The sequence below is a fragment of the Capricornis sumatraensis genome, chromosome 23 (genome assembly GCF_032405125.1).
Source record: "Capricornis sumatraensis isolate serow.1 chromosome 23, serow.2, whole genome shotgun sequence".
Classification (NCBI taxonomy): Eukaryota; Metazoa; Chordata; class Mammalia; order Artiodactyla; family Bovidae; genus Capricornis; species Capricornis sumatraensis.
Window position 1 is genome coordinate 22227333 of NC_091091.1, and position 19659 is coordinate 22246991.

A 19659-nucleotide genomic window follows, 5' to 3' on the forward strand; every position below is an offset into this window, starting at 1 on the left:
GTCACAGCTACTGAGCCTGTGCTCTAGAGCCCGGGAATGCAACTACTGAGCTATTCACCACAACTACTGATGCCCATGTGCGCTAGAGTCTGTGCTTCACAACAAGAGAAGCCACCGCAATGAGAAGGCTATGCACAACTAGAGAAAGCCAGTGTGTAGCAATGAGGACCCGACACAGCCAAAAATAAAATTATTATTTTTTTAATTTTGCAGAAGGTGGGATCCTCAGCTTCCATCCTGATTGTCCTGAGCAGGCACACAGGCTTTTTAAAATGATCACTATTTACTGATCATGGTGATAAGGGGATGACAAAATTAATGACAATTCAAGAATTCATAAAAAAGTTTTTAGGTTTTTACCTCCTGGCTTTTTCTCATCATCTCCTCCCCCCCCTAGTTCTAGAAGATGTTGCCTATTAATCAGATGGTCTGAGAATCACTCTTTCCAAGGGTTAAGCCTAGATTAATCATATGGCCTTTGATATTACACCATTCTGAAGAGTTATTATTCATTTGCTTCTGGTTTTAGAATAGTCAAAAATTGGTGTTATTTTGAAGCAGACTTCAAGTGCGACCTTGGCAAATTTATTAACTTCAGTTTTCTAATCTGCACACAACATTCACATAGATATAAAGGGCCTAGTCCAGTGCCAGGCTCACAGCAGACTCTCTTGGTCACTGGCTACAGAAACAAGCCAAAAGGAATTCTTCAGAAGCCAGCCTTGAAAGCCCTCACTGTGCTTTGAGAGCACTATTATTGATTTGGATTTAAGAAATGAAGACCAAGTCAAATCTCTGAAGATTCTCAGGTTTCAGGATGTCAACTGGCTAAGAATGAGGAGACTCACAGTCCCTGCCCCTAACGGTGGACATCAAAACAGACAGGCAGCTCTTCTTTATCCCAAGCAAAAGTACCCATTGGTGGACTCCATCTATCTCCCGTGAAGCAAACCAGGAGCAGGAACCACCTCTGCTGGAGTGAGAGTCCAAACTATGGGTATGGAGTTGGTCTTCATTGTGCTGGCCGCTGGGTCGGGGCAGGATTCTGGACCTCTCGAGGGCGCAGCCCGCCCAGTGCTGTCGGTTTGTTGGTGAAGGGGTGCCACTGACCCTGGATGCTAGGACTGTCCGTGTGGAAGGGCTTGCGGATGCGGATCACGTCCAAGCCCGACTGGTCGGCCAGCTTCTGCACCAGTGTGGCGATCTCCTCAACCGACTTGCAGTTCAGGTTCTCCTCGCGCACAGCCCCATTAACTGGTCGAAGGAAGATGGGGATAACAGAAGCGGAGCAGGGGTCAGACGAGCGGCAGGCAAACGGGCCGAGCCCCGCTCCGGCGCCGCCCTCCAGCCCTCGCCCGGCCCCACTCACGGTATTCGGCCACTACTCTCGGCACACAGCACGGCCGCGGGTTCACATATATGACGACCCCGGGATTCCGGCGGGCGAAGTCGGTCACCTCCCGTTCCACGAACTCCCTGAGGGACCAGAGAAGGGTGAGCAAGGTGATCCCTGACCCGGGGCGACCGCGGCTGGAGTCGCACCCCCGCGCCCGGAGTCGCACCCCCGCGCCCTTCCTCGGCTCACCTGGCGCCGCGGGACGAGGGCGCATCACGGCTGAGGCTAAAGCTGAGCCGCTGCAGCTGCTGCACGTAGCGACCCAGCCCGTTGTGCAGGACACTCGCCAGGAAGCGGCTCGCTGTCCCGCGGGCAGTCATGGCCACAGCTCTCCGGTCGCAAAGCCGGGTCTCGCGGAGTGGGGGCGGGGCGAACCAGAGGCTTCCGCTTCCGGGAACACTTGCGACGCGCTAGTTTTGCTTCCGAAGTCACGGCTAGTGGCTCGCGTGTTCCCCATGTTGCAGGCGACAGGGGTTAGACGAGAGTGGTGACCCGGGGGCTGGGGTCAGGAGCGGCGGAGCTCCTAGCCGTGGAGCCGAGGAAGCCACCCGGCGGAGGCACGACGGGCGCCCCTCGGCGGGAGCGGCGGAGCAACACTCTAGTCGCCTGGAGTCCCCTTGAGGGGAGCGGTGGAACGGTCCTTTAGCAGGGGCCCCAGAGGAGGGAGACCACGGAAGGGACACAGACGGCTGCAGAGATGAGGACGATGAAGAGGGGCAGTGGAGGGGCGGTAGTGGCGAGGAGATGATCGAGAGAAACCGCGTCAGGAAGGGGCGGCGCGGAAGGTGGCAGAGGTGAGGTAGCTGTGGAGGGACCGGCCAGAGGGAGGCGGACGTGAAAAAGTCCTCTGGCGTGGATGTGAGGTGGCAATGTAGAGGGGCTGAAGAGGATTCAGAGGGAGAAGAGAGCTGCGTGCAGGGTCCCTAGGGTATGACCTAGTAGTGAAGGCACCCGAACCAGGCACCTAAGGCATTTCAAGCAGTAACTTCCTCCGTTTGAGTAGGAATGTGGGTCCTCCTCCGAAGCGGGTACCCCCTCCGCATCCTGCTGCCCCTGCGTGGGGCGTGGATGGGACGGAGAGGCCTGCCCCGAAGCTTGGCCCCGGGCCCTCCTCGCAGACGGTACAGGAAGGAGGCTCTTCCCTCCTTGGAGGCACCACTGTTGCCTGTAACCACAACTGAAATCCGCCAATATTTGCGGGCCCGTGGGATCCCCTTCCAGGATGGACACAGCTGCCTGCGGGCACCGAGTCCCTTTGTGGAGGCCTCAAAGCTCAAGGACCAGACTGGTGCAGCCTCTTCCTTCAGCCTCTTCATTGACAAGACCACGGGCCGCTTTCTCTGCATGACCACCCTAGCAGAGGGGAGCTGGGAAGACTTTCAAGCCAGCGTGGAGGGGCAAGGGGATGGGGCCAGAGAAGGGGTCCTACTCAGTGAGGCCCCAGAAGCTGAGGACAGTGAGGAGGTCCGGAGGATCTGGAACCGAGCCATACCTCTCTGGGAGCTGCCTGAGCCAGAGGAGTCCCAGCTAGCTCGCATGATGTTTGGCCTCACCAGAGTGACAGATGACACACTTAAGCGTTTCAGCGTGCGCTATCTGCGGCCTGCTCGCAAGCTTGTCTTCCCTTGGTTCTCCCCTGGAGGTTTGGGATTGCGAGGCCTGAAGCTACTAGGGGCTGAAACCCAGGGCAATGGGGTGCAGTATGTGGAGACCACCATTCCCCGGCCTGGTGCCTACCACAACCTGTTTGGGTTACCACTGATTAGTCGACGAGATGTTGAAGTGGTATTGACAAGTCGAGAGCTGGATAGTCTGGCCTTGAACCAGTCCACAGGGCTGCCCACTCTAGCCCTACCCCGAGGAACAGCCTGCTTACCCCCTGCCCTGCTTCCTTACCTCGAACAGTTCCGACGGGTCGTGCTCTGGCTGGGGAATGACCTTAGGTCCTGGGAAGCTGCCAAGTTGTTTGCCCGAAAACTGAACCCCAAACGATGCTCCTTGGTGCGGCCTGGGGACCAGCAGCCCTCTCCACTGGAGGCTCTGAACCAAGGCTTAAACCTTTCTCGTATTCTGCGTACTGCCCTGCCCGCCTGGCACAAGTCTATCGTGTCTTTCCGGCAGCTTCGGGAGGAGGTGCTAGGAGAACTGTCAAACGTGGAGCAGGCAGCTGGTGTTCGCTGGAGCCGCTTCCCAGACCTCAATCGTCTTTTGAAGGGACATCGGAAGGGCGAGCTGACAGTCTTCACAGGTAACCCTTTGGGAACTTACTGCTTGGGTGGGTTTGGGGGCAGAGGATTAGATGACTAAAGCATGTGGGTTTGGGCAATAGTAAATGTTTAAGAGGAGCCTTCGCCTCCCAACTTTGAAGTTTCTTGTGGATCTTGGTTTCAAGGTTAGGGCTTTTTTCCCTCACCCAGGTCTGTGTTCAACCCCTGTGCAGGGCCAACAGGCAGTGGAAAGACAACATTCATCAGTGAATATGCCCTGGATTTGTGTACCCAAGGAGTGAACACGCTGTGGGGTAGCTTTGAGATCAGCAACGTGAGACTAGCCCGCGTCATGCTGACACAGTTTGCTGTGGGACGACTGGAAGAGCAACTGGACAAATACGATGAGTGGGCTGACCGCTTTGAAGACTTGCCCCTCTATTTCATGACTTTTCATGGGCAACAGAGCATCAGGTGAGGTTTCCAGGCCTCGGCTTTCAAAGAACAGGAGGGCAGGAGAACAGACTCCCAACAGAGTCTTCAGACTGCCATGGTCTAGAGAACAGTCATTACTTGTAACTGACTCTGGAATTCATTGTCTTTTCCTCTTCCCAGGACTGTAATAGACACAATGCAACATGCAGTCTATGTTTATGACATTTGTCATGTGGTCATCGACAATCTGCAGTTCATGATGGGTCATGAGCAGCTGTCCACAGACAGGTGACATCCTCCTCTTGTCTAGCTGTAACCCACTTAAACACACATCTTCTCAGGCAGCTGGCCTCTGGGTAAACACTGTACGCTTGTTTTCTGACATATGTGCAGGCACATACCTCTCTGTATGTATTTCTGTCTTTATAGAGGTGTGTGGTATGACAGTGGTAAATGTGGACAGGGATTTAAGTGTGAGTCCTTGGGCAAAGGGAAGTAGAGTGATGTTGTGGTAAGATGTGAACGAATCAGGAGTATGTGTTCATTCTTGTCCTTCTGTGTCTGATAACCTCTTTGCTTTGTTGGGCAGGATTGCAGCTCAAGACTACATTGTCGGGGCCTTTCGGAAGTTTGCAACAGACAGTAGCTGCCATGTAACACTGGTCATTCACCCCCGAAAAGAGGATGATGATAAAGAACTACAGACAGCATCCATTTTTGGCTCAGCCAAAGTAAGTGGACTTTAGAGGATCTCAAGCTCTGGAGAGTAGAGGGGGCAGGTATGACCAGGGACAGCTTTCATTCAGCCTTAAATCATCTTGACTACCCATCTGGAACAGGCAGGAGGCAGCTGCCTCTGGAGTCATGACATGAAGAATACATGTGCTATGTATTCTGGCGGTACAGTGGTGAAGACTGTGCTTCCAATGCAAGGAGCAAGGGTTGGAGACCTGGTCAGGGAACTAAGATCCCACATGCCATATAGCACAGCACAAAAAAAAGGAGACAGTGATTACAACTCAATATGATAATACTTGGGGCTTCCCTTGTGGCTCAGCTGGTAAAGAATCTGCCTGCAACGCGGGAGACCTGGGTTCTATCCCTAGGTTGCAGATCCCCTAGAGAAGGGAAAGGCTACCTACTCCAGTATTCTGGCCTGGAGAATTCCATGGACTAAGTGGAAGTCCATGGGGTGGCAAAGAGTTGGACATGACTGAGCGAGTTTCACTTTCATGATAATACTAAGAACTATGATAGGCAGCACAGGTATTTGGGGAGAAAAGGCATCTGAGTCAGCCTGGGACATCTGGGGAGACTTCTTAGAAGAGGTGTCAACAAAGGTTGGGTTGGGTTTTGGCCAACAATAGGTATGAAATAAGCAAGTAAGTGGGAGGGCCCTCTGCGCAGCAGGACCAGCCTGGGATCCTGGAGCTTCCATGGCACACTGAGTGAGTGCCTATTATGTGCCAGGCCTGGGCTGGGCACTAGGAAGACAGGGCAAGGAATGCAAACTATGTGCTATGATGAAACAGACATGGAACTGGGGAAAAGAATGACAGAAGTGGAAAGATGCGGGTGCCTTTTTTATGTATGGGGATCAAGAATGTTCTCTCCAGGGAAGTGAGACATGTAGACTGGGACCTAAATGCTAAGGAGTTCAGGTGGAGTGAGGTCGTGAGCCAAGGAGCCAGATGTGTTAGCAGCAGAGGGAACAGCATGTTCACAACCTGGGACGGCAGCAGGGTCGTCAGGGAGCTAAGATACTTAAGTGACCCCAGCATTTTGGTCAGTAGTTCAGAGAGCTTTGGTGACAGGGGAAGTACTTTTCCTTTTCCACATTCTTGCTATTCCTGCATTCTCAGCCTGCCTTTGTGCTCCTCTCATATATCTTCTTGCTCCTTCTTCCTTCTGCCCCTTATCCCCCAGGCAAGCCAGGAAGCAGACAACGTTCTGATCCTGCAGGACAGGAAACTGGTAACTGGGCCAGGGAAACGGTATCTGCAGGTGTCCAAGAACCGCTTTGATGGAGATGTAGGTGTCTTCCCACTTGAATTCAACAAGAGTTCTCTCACCTTCTCCATACCACCAAAGAGCAAGGCCCGGCTCAAGAAGATCAAGGATGACAATGGACTAGTGGCCAAAAAGCCCTCTTCTGGCAAAAAGGGGGCTATGCCCCAGATCTCTGAGACTTGTTCCAACCAGGCCCGCAACCCCAACCAGCCAGACCTCTCCAAGCCTTCAAGGTGAAGACACTGCAGAGCTGGACATTGAAACATGCCTGGCAGGACAGTGTGGGGTAGAGACTCTCAGTCCTCTGCTACGGCTGCCTCTGCCCTGTAGTTGTGAGCTATGGGCCCCTGTCTCACCCTGAGGGGCTTAGCATAGGGAATGGTTTCATTTCGAGAGAATTCAATTTAGCAAATATTTGAGAACCTACTATGTGCTAGGCTTGGTTCTAGATTCTGGGAAAATAGCACTGACAAGACAGATGAGGTCCCTGCTTCCATGGAACCTGTAATCTGGTAGAAGAGACAAGCAATGAGCAAATACACACAAAACATAGTTCTCAGTAGTGAAAATATGCTCTAAAGGAGAAAACTACAGTAATGTGATAGTGCTTACAGTCTAGTTTAGAGTAATATTTGAAAAGGTATCTCTGAGCAGAGGACATTTGAGCTGGGACCTCTGAAGAACTAGGATTGAGCCATGTGAACATGTGGAGAAAGAGGAATCCAGGCAGAGGAAAAAGTAAATACAGAGGCCCTGAGGTGAGAACGAGCAAGTTGAGGTCAAAGCAGAGGGGTCAGGCTCCCTGAACCTGTAGGGGAATAGGGGAACTTCTTGTCAAAACTCCAGCCCAGGCTTTCAGAGCCAAGGGGTGACATGGTGGACACCAAACTCCTCTACCCGCCACTCTGAAGCCTCCCCTGAAGTGGTGCTTAATACCATCTGATCTAGGTGCTTCACCCTTGTATTAATAACACCAGGGCTAGCTTCAAAGGTGGAAGCCTGGAAGAGAGCCATGGAAGGGAGATGTGAGCCCAGAGTGCCTGCCACCTAGACACTCATTCCATGGTATGCTGCTTTGGACTGCTGGAGTGGATGCAATCAAGACTTTTTGTAGAGCCTTTTCCAGTTTTACTGAAAAAAAATAAAAATATATTTTTTTCCATTGCCTTTGTTACTCTGCTTTTGCTTATTTGACCACCAGGTGTCTCCCTAGTCTTAAACTGGATTTTCCTTGAACTGAATTTTCCTCTCACTTTTTGAATTGGGAGTGGATAAGTCCCCTCCCCCACTCCGTCGGAGCTGCGTGCTCCCAAGAAAGCAGGATCTGCATGCATGCATGCACAGCCTTATACCTCTTCATGGCCTAGGGAAGATAGGATGGTGCTTCTTTATCCCTGTCTTCCCTGAGGATCTCCATGTGATCCCTGGCAGAGGTGTGGGTCACTGGGCCCCATGCCTAAGACCTTGCCTGACCAGCTGTCCCTCTGTGACATGAGTCACTCAGTGGCCTCGCTCCTTGTGGATTCAGGCTCAGCATACTCTTATCTGCTCCCCACCCACTTCCATTTCCCTCTCTTGTACCCTCTCTGGGTTTCTCTTATGTTAGTGTGTGTTAGAACTCGGTTTCTTGTTTAAAAATGCAGTCCCTAGGCCCTACTCTTCCCCAAATCCTGACACACGGGCATTTCTGATTCTGGAGGTTTCAGGAGAGGTTGCAGGACTCGTTTTTAAGAAACTCTGAAGGAGATCGTAAAATAACTTATGCAGAAAGAGACCATGTCAGAAATATTGCTAAATGATAACACTTTCCCATGTCACTTCCTCAGATATTCTAAAGTCTGTTTCCCTTTAGATTTGCCTGCAAGAGTAGTGAGAATGCAAGATGTTCGAAGGGGGCTGGGGAGAAGCCTTTTGTTAAGGGGGGTATTTGAGGGGGAGTGTCCTGCTTCCTGGAAGCAAGGCTGCCTTTTCAAGCATTCCTTGTCAACCTAAGAGAGAGGTCTGGAACCCTGTGGAATGGTTTGGGGTCTCTGGTCTGTGAGAACTGTGACTACAATTGTTTCCTGAAACAGACCCTGGAACAAAGCTGTTCTCTAGGGGGAGGGAAGGGGGACCTCCTCCAGGGCCTCCCTTCTTGGGGGTCTCTCCCAGACTGGCTGGAGCCAGGCCTCCTAATCCTGCAGTAATCATTCCCAGCCGCTGGCTGGTCTAGGCTTCATCCAGGGTCTATAACGTTGAACGTCAGCCATGCCTTCCAGATGCACACTACCAGGTCAGCCCTACCTGTAAGGATGTGGGTTCCACATTCTGGTCTTCTGTGCTCAGGAAATCTTTCAGGGATTTCCAAAAGGAGACTTTTATGAGGTCTATGAATTGGGGATAGAGGGATAGATACACACTTGCCTGTCTTGCCCCACCCTTCTAGCAGACAGCCCACACAGCAAACCAGAATGGTAGGGGGGAGGGGAAGCTAATGATCCCCCACCCCCACCCCTACACACACACACACACATTCCATTACACACCTGTCTTAAACCCCTCACGTGAAAATTAGCCCAAAGTATTTCAGGAGCCCCTGGAGCCCAAAAATTAGCAGTTAATCCCTGGGTCTTATGTAAGGTCCCTAGGAGTCACTGTTTCTGTACCCCACCTAAGTGGATTGAGGCAAACTGCCTGGGCTAGAATCAGTACTCGGCCTGTGCCCAACTGGAATCTTCCTGAGAGCTGAGGGACAGCCTGGCCCAGTAGAGTCCAGCTGGATCTGCAGGCTTGTCCTCAGATTCTCTAACCCACTTGGCTGTAAGGGGGCAGCTTTGGTCCCCCATCCCTTCACTGGGGATGGGTCTCAGAAGAGACTCAACTCAAACGGCTCCTGCTGCCCAAGTACTCAGGCTGCAGATATGACCCAAATACCTGTAGACATCACGGTCTGCCCTCCCACAGGCTGCCTTGGGTGCCATGGAGGGAGGGACCCTTTGGTGCAATACAGGTCAACTTCCTGTTTGTGCCTGTGGGTGGAACTTTATAAGTCTAAGAGAAGCCTGACTACACTCTGGGGGGGGGGGGGGGGCCAAAACTGGCAAGCCTGCTCACGGGGCAGACACCTACTCCAGGGGAGGGGGAAGTGTTGGTTCTGCTTGAGCAGCCCCAACCTCAGAGGTGTGTGTGAGGAAGGGCGGGGTCTGTTTTGGTGAAATCCGAGCCTTCTTCGTCTGCTTCCCAGGGGTTTTCCCTGTGTCTGGGGAATGGGCTGGGAGTGGACCAGGCTGGGCTCCCTACAGACCAGAGGATGGTGGCAGTAAAGCCCTATAGCCAACTTGGTTAAGGCAGCCAGGTAGCTTAGCTTAGCTGTGGCGCCGCTGGCCCCTTCCTAGATCAAAAGCCAGTTCCAGAAGCTGCGAAGTCAGAAGTCCGAGGGGCAGTCTTGGGCCACCGTCGCAACACTGCTTGGCAGGGTACCAGATCTGCTGCTGAGGGGGTGCTGGGCAGACCACTCCCCTGCCTTGGTCGGGGGCGCGGCCTCAGCCGCCCCGCCCCCTCCACCAAGCCCGGGCCCAGCGCGCTAGGGAGCCGGCGGATCTGCGGCCAGGAGGTGCCGGCCCTGGGTCAGGAGCCCAGCGGGAGCTGGAACGGCGGTTAAGGTAGCGCTGGGTGGGTGAGTGGGGGCGCCGCGGCGGTGTAGGAACTCTCGCCTCCTGCACACCCCCGCCCCGGAGTGAACTTTCCCGATCCCGGGAAGCCGGGGATTGGGGTGAAGAGAAGGGTCCTCAGTCCAGGGGCCGCGGGCGAAGAGTCTGAACAGGGAACCTACACGAAAACTCACACCGACGGGCGCACACACGCGTGCACACAGACCCACGCGCGTACTGGAGACACCTGAATACACGTGCACTGCGGGGCGGACGCGCCTAGTGAGTTTCGCTTGCTGTCGGCGGATCAGCGCCGCTGGCCCGCGCGGACCCCCAGCGGGCAGGGTGTGCTGCTGTCGCGTAGTTGACGAGGGTGGGAGAAAAGGGCCTCCCAGTGACCGCGGACGGGGGCGGGCCAGGTGGGACGCCTCCGGAGGTTCCGGCTTCCTTGCTGCCCGCAGGTGAAGACTAAGACGTAAACAGGCGTTGAGCACGTCATCGCTTCGCAGACCCGTGGGCTGTACGGGGGGAGCCTCGCGGCGGGAACCTTCCTCCCCAGTACTAAGCGAGTTTGAAAGATACCTTGCCGGGCTGTATTCCATTCTCCACCCGGAGGGGATAAGCCTTTCCCCAGGAATGGGAGCACAACGCCCCCCGGAGTTGGGGTAGCGAAGGAGGACAACAGACTGTTGGACTGAGAGGGTTGGTTACCTGGGCTCCTCACCTTCCTTCTCCGGAACATGCTGCCCCCATTCCTGAAGATACCCGAGAGGGGGGCAATTCTGGCAGTGTACAGCAGCCTCCGCCGGAACCTCCAGGCCCGGGGAGCAGCTGCGCGAACGCCTGTGGGTCCCCTTTCTTACTACACTCCTCCTTGCGGAACTGGGAGCTCCTCCCCTCAAAGTAGGAGCAGAAAGCCCACTCACGCAAGAGTAGGAGTCCCCCTTCCCCAGGGAATGCATGACCGTACACATCCTCTCTATACCAGAGTGGGCCAGTCTCCCTCTGGTAGAAGGGAGCACGGCCCCCTCCCCCCAGCGAATGAGAGTGGGCAGCGGCCCTCGGCCTCCCTCTCCACCACCCCCCCTACCCCTCCACACACGCTGAGCCCAGCTGCTGCCTGAGCTTCTGGGCAGGCTGCCAGAAAGGGGAGGAGGCTCCTGGTGCCCCAGGAGGCTGGGATCAGGGCAAGGCCAGAAGAGGGGGTCTCTATGGGGGTGGGGCTCAGTCTGTACTTGTGAGGCAAGAGGGTCTAGGGTGAGCCTGAGGGTGGCTGGGCTATGTTTCCCTTTCCAGGGAAAAAGAAAGAAAACAACTCTTTCCATGGAGCTAAAAATAGAACTGAGAGCCGGCCAGGCTGCGGCCTGGAAGGGGGGGGGGGGGGGGGCGGGGCGGGGGGAATGCTCCTTCCTGGGGCAGAGGAGCTCCGGCAGGCCTTAGTTCTGGCGGGCGGGGTTAGGGGGCAGGAGGCTGTCCTTGCCCAGGGATGCGGGCATCAGCTGACCTGGTTGGGTCACAGAAATCCCTATGGGAAAGTCTGTGTGATAAAATGTTAGTGAAATACGACGTGTTTGTTTAAAAAGTTGTCTTTGTGACTGAAAAAGACTGTCATAGTGTGAAAAAAGCTTGGGAGGCAAGTATAGTCAAGATTGTGACTGGGTGCAAAGGAACTTGAGCTGTGAAAGCTTGTGCACAACTAGCCGTGATACCGAGTGTGTATCTCTGTGAGTTGGCCTGATTATGGCAAGAAGGGACATGGAACCTTCTGATGGACCAGACAGACTGAGTGATTGTGTCTGAGACTGAGTGTGGGAAAGGTCGTGTGGGTGTTTAGATTGTGTTGTTTGCCAGAGGGTGAGAGTATCCTTGACCCTGAGAAGACAGTGGAACGTTGTCTGCTGTGAGGCTGGCGTAAGCTTGGCCTGTAGGTTTGGACCAGCTCCCCCACTGGGGTGACTTTTGGGGGCCCAGGGGACGTCTCTCTCTGAGCATTTACCTCTTAGCAAATGAGTCTGAGGGAAGGTTGGGGAGCAAAGAACCGCGCTCGAGGAAGGCCTGGGCTCTCCCGAGAGAGAGTACAGCACTGGGGAGAAGGGTAGGGCCCCCCCAAGTTTGGGGGTGGCTGTGTTCTCCGAACGGGCCGCCAGGTGGCGCCGCCTCCGCAAATCCTAGTATGCCTTCTGGCAAGCGGCTGGGGGTGGGGCAGGCACCCACCAAGCGTCGGCCCCCGACTTGTGCCGGGACGTAGGGCCCAGACTTGGGGGTTAGGTTACCCCCAACCTCCTTCTCTGGACTCTGAAGCCGGCGAGTGTGCCTAGGGGTGAGGCATCGACTAGAGGAGCGGAGGGGGAAGGGCGGCTGCCGCGGCGCCTGGCCCTTTGTGCTCGAACAATGACCAGCTGCCGCTGGCCCCGGGGCCCAAATAAGGGTAAAGGGTGACCCGCCGCCGCCTAGTCCTGAACCGACCGAGCCCCAGACACACAGCCATCGCGCCTCGGAGGGAGGGAATCTGAGTCCTGCTGCGTAGCTCCAGCGTGCGCCCCGCCGGACACGCGTGACGCCGGGTGCCTGCGCGTGTCCGCGCCCCGGGGGCGGGGTCACCCCTCGGACCCTCCCCCGCGCTGCACCGCCCACTTGGGCCGGGCGGGGGCCAGGCCGGGCTGGGGGCGCCGCGCAGGCGGGGCCGGATCGGACCGGGCCGCTCCGAGTGGCCGCGCGCGGCAAGCTGGAGCCGCGCGGCGCGCCTGTGGAGCGCTGGGGGCGGCCCGGGGCTGAGCATGGAGCGGCGCGGTGGAGGTGAGGGGGGGGCCGGGGCTGGGAGGCGACCTGGGGGCGCCCCCAACTTCTGCGCGGCGGAGGTCCCGTGGGGAGGCGGCATTCCACAGCTGCCCCCACTTTCTGGAAGAGGCGGAAGGAGGGGGGTGAACTCCGGAGGGCGGATTGGGGGCTCCCGGCTTCCTGTCTTGTAATGGAAACTCGTGATCTCAGACTTGAACCCGCTGGATGGTCCTGGAGTTTGGTGAGGGGGAGACTTTCCCGAACTCTTCTGCCCCCAAAACAGGTCTGTGGGAAACTCGGACCTCGGCCAGACCTCCCTCGGGCCCCGGCTGCATCCAGCCCTCTACCGCCCCCGGCCCACCGAGCCGGGCAGTGTGTGCTGTGCCGGAGCGGTTTCCCAAGGATGTTGGGGAGTGCGAGGGGTTCCCTTCCCACAGCCACAAACGCATTTCTCAAAATGGAGCCTCCACTTGCCCCTCCTTTTCTCTCGGGCTCCAAGAGCGGGAGCCAGACTGGCTGGGCCTGGCTTTCCAGGCGCCTGGCTTTGGCTCCGTGGGTGTCTGGCGCTCAGGGCCCAGCTCAGCGTCTCTTCTCGGTTTAGGGGCCCCTGGCTTCGCGGGGACCCCGGCTCACTGGGTCCGCCAGGCCCTGGAGCCGCTCTTCGTCTTTGTCTCCTGTCCTTTGGGTCCCTGTCTGAATCTCTCTGTCTCCTCCCCTCAGTTTCCACTCTGTGCTCACTAAAGTGGGGAAACACACCGAGGTGCCAGCCCTCTTGGCCCCTTAAGGAAGCCCCTTCCCCACGGTTTCCTGCATGTCCTGGGTGGTCTGGGAGAAGGCAGAGGAGGGGGTGTTCTATCGGCTTTGCTCAGGACTGGCACTTGTGGGGTGGACTCAGTCCCCACCCCTGCTCCGAGGGCACGACACCCCCACCCCTGGCTCCCAGCTCCTCCTCCCTCAGTCTGGACACCTTCCTCCAGATCTTTTGACTTGAGCGGGGAGGTGGGGGAGGGTGGACTTAACGAACACAAGAATGAAGGAGAGCAGATCAAGCAAAGAATAATGTGTCTCTCCTCTCCACACACTCCAGTGAGTGACAAAAACCAGGCTCCCACTCACTCATTTGGCCCTGCCTGCCACCCAGACTCTCACCCTCTCACGTGCACACACAACACTCTGTACACACTTGTGCACTATTTCCTGTTCACACACTTGTGTAGGATACGTAAACTCATGTATATATGAATGGACATCAAACCATTCTCTGACATAGTCACACTCATACATCACAGATTCACTAATATATGCATTTATAATTTTCACATACTTTCTGAGAGCTGCACAGATTTTTGTAAGGTATGCCCATGAGTTCATGTATATATACATGTATATACTGAATGTATTGATACATCTATCCAAACATACATGTACTCACATACACTCATGTTTTCACACACAGTGCTCATGTTCATGTTCTTGTGCACAGTTTCACACGCACAAATAAGTAAAATGCATACACTCCTACTCCTACGCAGTTCTCTGTCCACTTCTTGGCCCCTGCTCTGCATGATGACTTCAGCAGATGCCTGAGCCCTGGTCTTCAGCCTCAGGACTAGGGAGGGAGTTCCGGGTGGAGGCTTGCTATCCCCTTCCAGGAAGGAGCAGGGCCTGGGGAGGTGGAGCCCTCTTCCCTGGAGCAGCTGCCAGAGGTGATGGTAGAGCCTCTATTCTCATCCCTTTGGATTTACTCTGGGGAATGTCGAAAGCTAAAAGGTTTCATAGAGGTTGGCAGTGGGCCTGTGGAGGCTTCTTTAGGCCTGACTGACTGGGTGCGGTGAGGCTAGGAATTGTCATGGAAATAGGCATGAGCCTACATCCACCTCTGGGAGGCAGGAGACCCCAGAGGGCACCTGTGGGTTCCCTAAGAGCTCTGGTTCTTGTTTGACCAGCTCCACCCTTGCCGCCTCTCTGTCTGGGAGAAACTGAGGCCCAGCTGGGTGAGGCTGGGCACTGCCTGGCCTTAGCTCTTTGTTCCCTAATTACCATTTTGAGCTGCAGACTGCACCCCTGAGTTTGCCCAGACTGCATCTAATGAGTCCACCTGTCCCAGCGGAACAGGGACCAGTGCCAGGAGCTGGTACAGAGGGCTCCCTCCCTGATTCCTGGCCTCTGTGGGACCCCCATTCCCTCATCATCCCTGCTTGATAGATTCAGTCCTTAGCCCTATTCAGACCAGAATTGGGCAGTGGTCTGGGGCCCAGGGAGGATGGAGGTTCTTGCCAAGGTGCAAGAGGGGATGTGTTAGGGGGAGGATATCAGTGCTTTTCACTGATGTTGGGTGGGCCGTTTGACCAGAGACTAAGGACCAGGAGGGACTCAGGACTTCACACAGGAAGGGAGCTCAAGATGGAGAGACTCTGATACCACTTCCCTGCTCACAGGTTTCCCTGGAGGCCCCTGGCCAGGCCTGAGCCTCTGCTGCCATGGCCATTGTGCAGACACTGCCAGTGCCCCTGGAACCCGCTCCTGAGGCCGCTACTGCCCCACAAGCTCCAGCCATGGGCAGCGTGAGCAGCCTCATCTCAGGCCGGCCCTGCCCCGGGGGGCCGGCTCCTCCTCGCCACCATGGTCCCCCTGGACCCACCTTCTTCCGCCAGCAGGATGGGCTGCTGCGGGGTGGCTACGAGGCACAGGAGCCACTGTGCCCAGCTGTGCCCCCCAGGAAGGCTGTCCCTGGTACCAACTTTACCTACATCAACGAGGACTTCCGGACAGAGTCACCCCCCAGCCCAAGCAGTGACCTTGAAGATGCCCGAGAGCAGCGGGCACGCAATGCCCACCTCCGTGGTCCCCCACCAAAGCTCATCCCTGTCTCTGGAAAGCTAGAGAAGGTGAGGACCAGCCCTTCCTTTGAGGGTCTGGGTGGAATCAGAGGTCCCCTGGAGAAGCTGAAATTTGGAGACCTATTTATAGGAAGGAGTACGGGCTCCAGATTCACCAGACTTGGGTTCTTATCCCAGCTCTACCTCAGTCAGGGACATCATTTAACCTTTCTGAGCCTCAGTTTCTGTGTTTGTAAAATGGAGGTAACAGGTCAACTTTCATAGGATTGTTGTGAGAATTAAATCTAATAATATGTGTAAAGTGTTTAGCATAGTGCCTGGCACATAATAGGTACTCAATAAATGTTAGCTTCTTAGAAATACTGTTTTATATAGCTACTGTGTGTTTGCATTTGAGCAAAGCCTGTAACTCCCTCAGCCTCCATTTCCTCATCTATGTATGCAATAGTGATAATATTTTGCTTGCATGGATTTTGTAATGACCTGAGAGGTACATTTTAAGTTGCCTGACGTAAGTAAAGCTGACACAGGAGGCCCTCAGCCAGTGGTAGCAATTGTTATTACTATATGGGGATTGGGGGCCCTGGATGGGAGGGCAGGGAGTGTGATAAGGGCTTCGAGAGATTGGGCGGCTCATCCCTATTGTCAAATGGCACCTCATTTCAGAACATGGAGAAAATTGTGATCCGCCCAACAGCCTTCAAGCCAGTGCTGCCCAAACCTCGAGGGGTACCATCCCTACCTAGCTTCCTGGGTCCTCGGGCCACCGGACCGTCGGGGAGCCAAGGCAGCCTAACGCAGCTGTTCGGGGGCCCAGCCTCCTCCTCCTCTTCCTCCTCCTCCTCGGCTGCCGACAAACCCCTGATACTGAGTGGCTGGGCCAGCGGCTGCCCATCGGGGACTCTGTCTGACTCTGGCCGAAACTCATTGTCCAGCTTGCCCACTTACAGCACCGGGGGTGCCGAGCCGGCTACCAACTCCCCAGGCGGGCACCTGCCCTCCCACGGTCCTGGGCGGGGCGTCCTGCCGGGGCCAGCCCGAGGAGCCCCCACTGGGCCCTCCCACTCAGACAGCGGCCGATCTTCCTCCAGCAAGAGCACAGGCTCCCTGGGGGGTCGCATGGCTGGGGGGCTCTTGGGCAGCGGTCCCCGGGCCTCCCCTGACAGCAGCTCTTGTGGGGAGCGCTCCCCACCACCGCCCCCACCCCCTCCACCCCCTTCGGATGAGGCCCTGCTGCACTGTGTCCTGGAAGGAAAGCTCCGAGACCGGGAGGCAGAGCTGCAGCAGCTGCGGGACAGTCTGGACGAGAGTGAGGTGACCATGTGCCAGGTGTGGTCAGTGGCAGTGATGGGGGTGGCATGGCAGGACATTCACAGGTGCTGGGCATACAAGACGCATTTCTGTCTGCCAAGAGGCAGGTGTTGGGCTGGTGACCCCCATCCCCACCCCAGCTGTCTGGCTTAAACTGTAGAGTGGTTGACATGGCACCACCATATACTGTCTTTCAGACTTGAGCACGTTACTCAGTTGTACTGAGCCTCAGTTTCCTCACCATAAATGGGGATATTCCTGACCTGAGGGTTATCATTAAGGATTAAGCAGGGAAAAGGGTGTAAAGTGCTTAGATCAATGCCTGGCACCTGGGAAGTGCCACACACATGCTTGCTATTGTTGTCTTTCTTTTCATAAAAGTAGTTGTTACTGTTGGTATCCTAGTTATTGTCACTGTTGAATCCACCTTCCCTGAGCCCAGGACAGTGGGCCACCAGGGCAGTTGGTGACTGGGGCGCTGGGGGTGGCCAGGGTTCGAGGAGTGGGGGAGCCTCCAGGACCCAGGCCTGCCCCCTCGCCCGCAGGTGTACGAGGAGCGGCAACGGCACTGGCCCCGTGAGCGAGAGGCTCTGCGAGAGGATGGTGTGGCCCGGGCCCAGCGGGCCCAACAGCTGCTGCAGCTTCAGGTGTTCCAGCTGCAGCAGGAGAAGCGGCAGCTGCAGGACGATTTTGCGCAGCTGCTGCAGGAACGTGAGCAGCTGGAGCGGCGCTGTGCCGCCTTCGAGCGGGAGCAACGGGAGCTCGGGCCACGGCTAGAGGAGACCAAGTGGGAGGTGAGCTGTACCAGGAGGAGCAGGGAGCAGGGCCTTCAGTGAGGGGGTAAGGCTTGAAAGGAGGGGCCCAGCCACATCCCCTCACCTGCCATCCCCAGAGGGCCTCCCCTTGCTCACCTTTGTGAGATGAGGCTCCGCCCTCTGACCTCCCTTTCTGGGTATGGGTCTGCTTGGGGGCCTCCACATTGGTTCTCCTCATGGCTCTGCTCTAAGTGCTCAGGTAGCCAGTGACATTCCCATCCACTGCCTTCCCACCAATAGTAAGAATGAGAATGTAGTGCTTACTCCTTGACAGGTACTGCTACTCGAAGCATGTAACGTAGGGTATCGTCTAATCCTTGTAATAACCCTGTGAATTGGGTGCTGTTCACACCCTCATTTCATCGGTGAGGAAAAGGAGACCCAGAAGGGATGGAGCCTGAGATCACACTCCACACACAGTGGCGGAGCTGAGATCTGAACCCAGGCAGTCCGGCTCTAGTTAGTGTCTACGCTTTCCACCAAGATACTGTTGTGCCTCCCAGCTGGAAATGCAGCCACTGCCCGTTGCTGCTTCCACTCCTGCCAAACCCGCATGAAGCTGGTGCTTCATGATGGTTTAAAGACCCCAACTTTGAAACCAGAAGATCTGGGTCTATATTCCACCTTAGCCAATGAATAGCTGCCTCAGTGTCTTCATCTGTAAAATAGGTACAGTGATCAAACTGCCTCTCCCCAAATGGCCAGCTTGATGTCAGGGCCTGGCCACCTGGGAGAACCTTCTCACCATCTTTTCCAACTGTCTCCTACTCCTAGGTGTGCCAGAAGTCAGGTGAGATCTCCCTGCTGAAGCAGCAACTGAAGGAATCTCAGGCAGAGCTGGTACAGAAGGGCAGCGAGCTGGTGGCCCTGCGCGTGGCACTGCGGGAGGCCCGGGCAGCGCTTCGGGTCAGTGAGGGCCGGGCACGGGGCCTCCAGGAGGCGGCCCGGACACGGGAGCTGGAGCTGGAGGCCTGTTCCCAGGAGCTGCAGCGGCACCGTCAAGAGGCTGAGCGGCTGCGGGAGAAAGCTGGGCAGTTGGACAGTGAGGCCGCCGGACTCCGGGAACCCCCTGTGCCACCTGCCGCTGCTGACCCATTCCTCCTGGCAGAGAGTGATGAGGCCAAGGCACAGCGGGCCGCCGCCGGGGTCGGGGGCAGCCTACGGGCCCAGGTGGAGCGGCTCCGGGCGGAGCTACAGCGGGAGCGGCGGCGAGGCGAGGAGCAGCGGGACAGCTTCGAGGGGGAGCGGCTGGCCTGGCAGGCAGAGAAGGAGCAGGTGATCCGCTACCAGAAGCAGCTGCAGCACAACTACATCCAGATGTACCGACGTAACCGGCAGCTGGAGCAGGAGCTGCAGCAGCTCAGTCTGGAGCTGGAGGCCCGGGAACTCGCGGACCTGGGCCTGGCGGAGCCAGCGCCCTGCATCTGCCTGGAGGAGATCACTGCCACCGAAATCTAGGGCCTTAGCACCCGCCTCTGTACGGAGGTCTACTGAAAGCAGGCAGCAGCCTCAGATCCCCCGAGGGCCCCAGAGTCTGAGGGCCCAAGGGCCTTTAGTCCCTGGGGTGCAGGCCTCTGGGCCTCTGCCAAGGACTCAGGGCTGCCCGATGACTTGGATCAGACTCCCTGAAGGTCCCTGTGTCCACTGTTACACAAAGGCTCCTACTCACTCCACCTATTTCATTCACTCCCCAAATACTGCCATTGCTACTCTGCCAACCCCACACACCCCCAGCACTCCCAGCCTGCTCAGCCAGGGGGCTCGGAAAAGGAAGGGGCTCCCTCATCTCCACGTTCTCCCCACCATCCCAAAGCCAGAGCGAGCCAGATAGCGCCAGCTGCTCCAGATGTGCCTGCCCCCAACCCTGCCCATTTTGGGGGACAGGGCTGGGACTGGGGTCTGATCTCCAGGTCCCAGCTCTGCAGCCCCTCTTCTGGGGAGAGGGGGCTGTAGTCAGACCAAAGGAAGAACTCAGAAATGTTTATTTGTGTTTGTGACCAAGTGGCCCCTCCCCACACCCAGATTTTTGGCCTCGTTTTTCACTTGTATATTTTTCACATTGTAAATTTCTTGTACAAACCCAAAGAAAAAAATTAAAAAAATTTTTTTTTGTTTTTAAAAAAGGATGAGTGTGGTGGATAAAGATTAGGGGAACTTGTTTGAGCCCCGTGCCCTTTTATTTGATGGCTATTCCCCTACCCCTCATAGAGATCTTCAGGAGGGAAAGGGTGATGGGGA

The 19659-nt window shown here is 56.1% G+C and overlaps 3 protein-coding genes across 4 annotated transcripts; 2 read left to right on the forward strand and 1 right to left on the reverse strand.

Annotated features, from left to right (window-relative positions):
- Positions 1-231: 231 nt before the first annotated feature.
- MRPL43 (mitochondrial ribosomal protein L43) lies at positions 232-1746 on the reverse strand. The gene is made up of 3 exons (XM_068961693.1): positions 1586-1746; positions 1370-1476; positions 232-1254 (listed from the first exon to the last, which is right to left on the reverse strand). Exons 1-3 carry the CDS (start codon positions 1714-1716, stop codon positions 1013-1015), a joined length of 480 nt encoding a protein of 159 aa, XP_068817794.1. The 5' UTR covers positions 1717-1746; the 3' UTR covers positions 232-1012.
- On the forward strand, positions 1688-7144 carry TWNK (twinkle mtDNA helicase). The gene is made up of 5 exons (XM_068961692.1): positions 1688-3644; positions 3837-4077; positions 4219-4326; positions 4628-4769; positions 5965-7144. Exons 1-5 carry the CDS (start codon positions 2402-2404, stop codon positions 6283-6285), a joined length of 2055 nt encoding a protein of 684 aa, XP_068817793.1. The 5' UTR covers positions 1688-2401; the 3' UTR covers positions 6286-7144.
- Positions 7145-12374: 5230 nt separating this feature from the next.
- LZTS2 (leucine zipper tumor suppressor 2) lies at positions 12375-19490 on the forward strand. 2 transcript variants are annotated; one of them, XM_068961472.1, is made up of 5 exons: positions 12375-12473; positions 14894-15343; positions 15962-16624; positions 17152-17400; positions 18196-19490. In XM_068961472.1, exons 2-5 carry the CDS (start codon positions 14936-14938, stop codon positions 18877-18879), a joined length of 2004 nt encoding a protein of 667 aa, XP_068817573.1. In that variant the 5' UTR covers positions 12375-12473; positions 14894-14935; the 3' UTR covers positions 18880-19490. The 2 variants fall into 2 exon arrangements, with proteins under 2 accessions (XP_068817573.1, XP_068817574.1); XM_068961473.1 differs by having other exon boundaries at positions 15962-16609.
- The last annotated feature ends 169 nt before the right edge of the window (positions 19491-19659 follow it).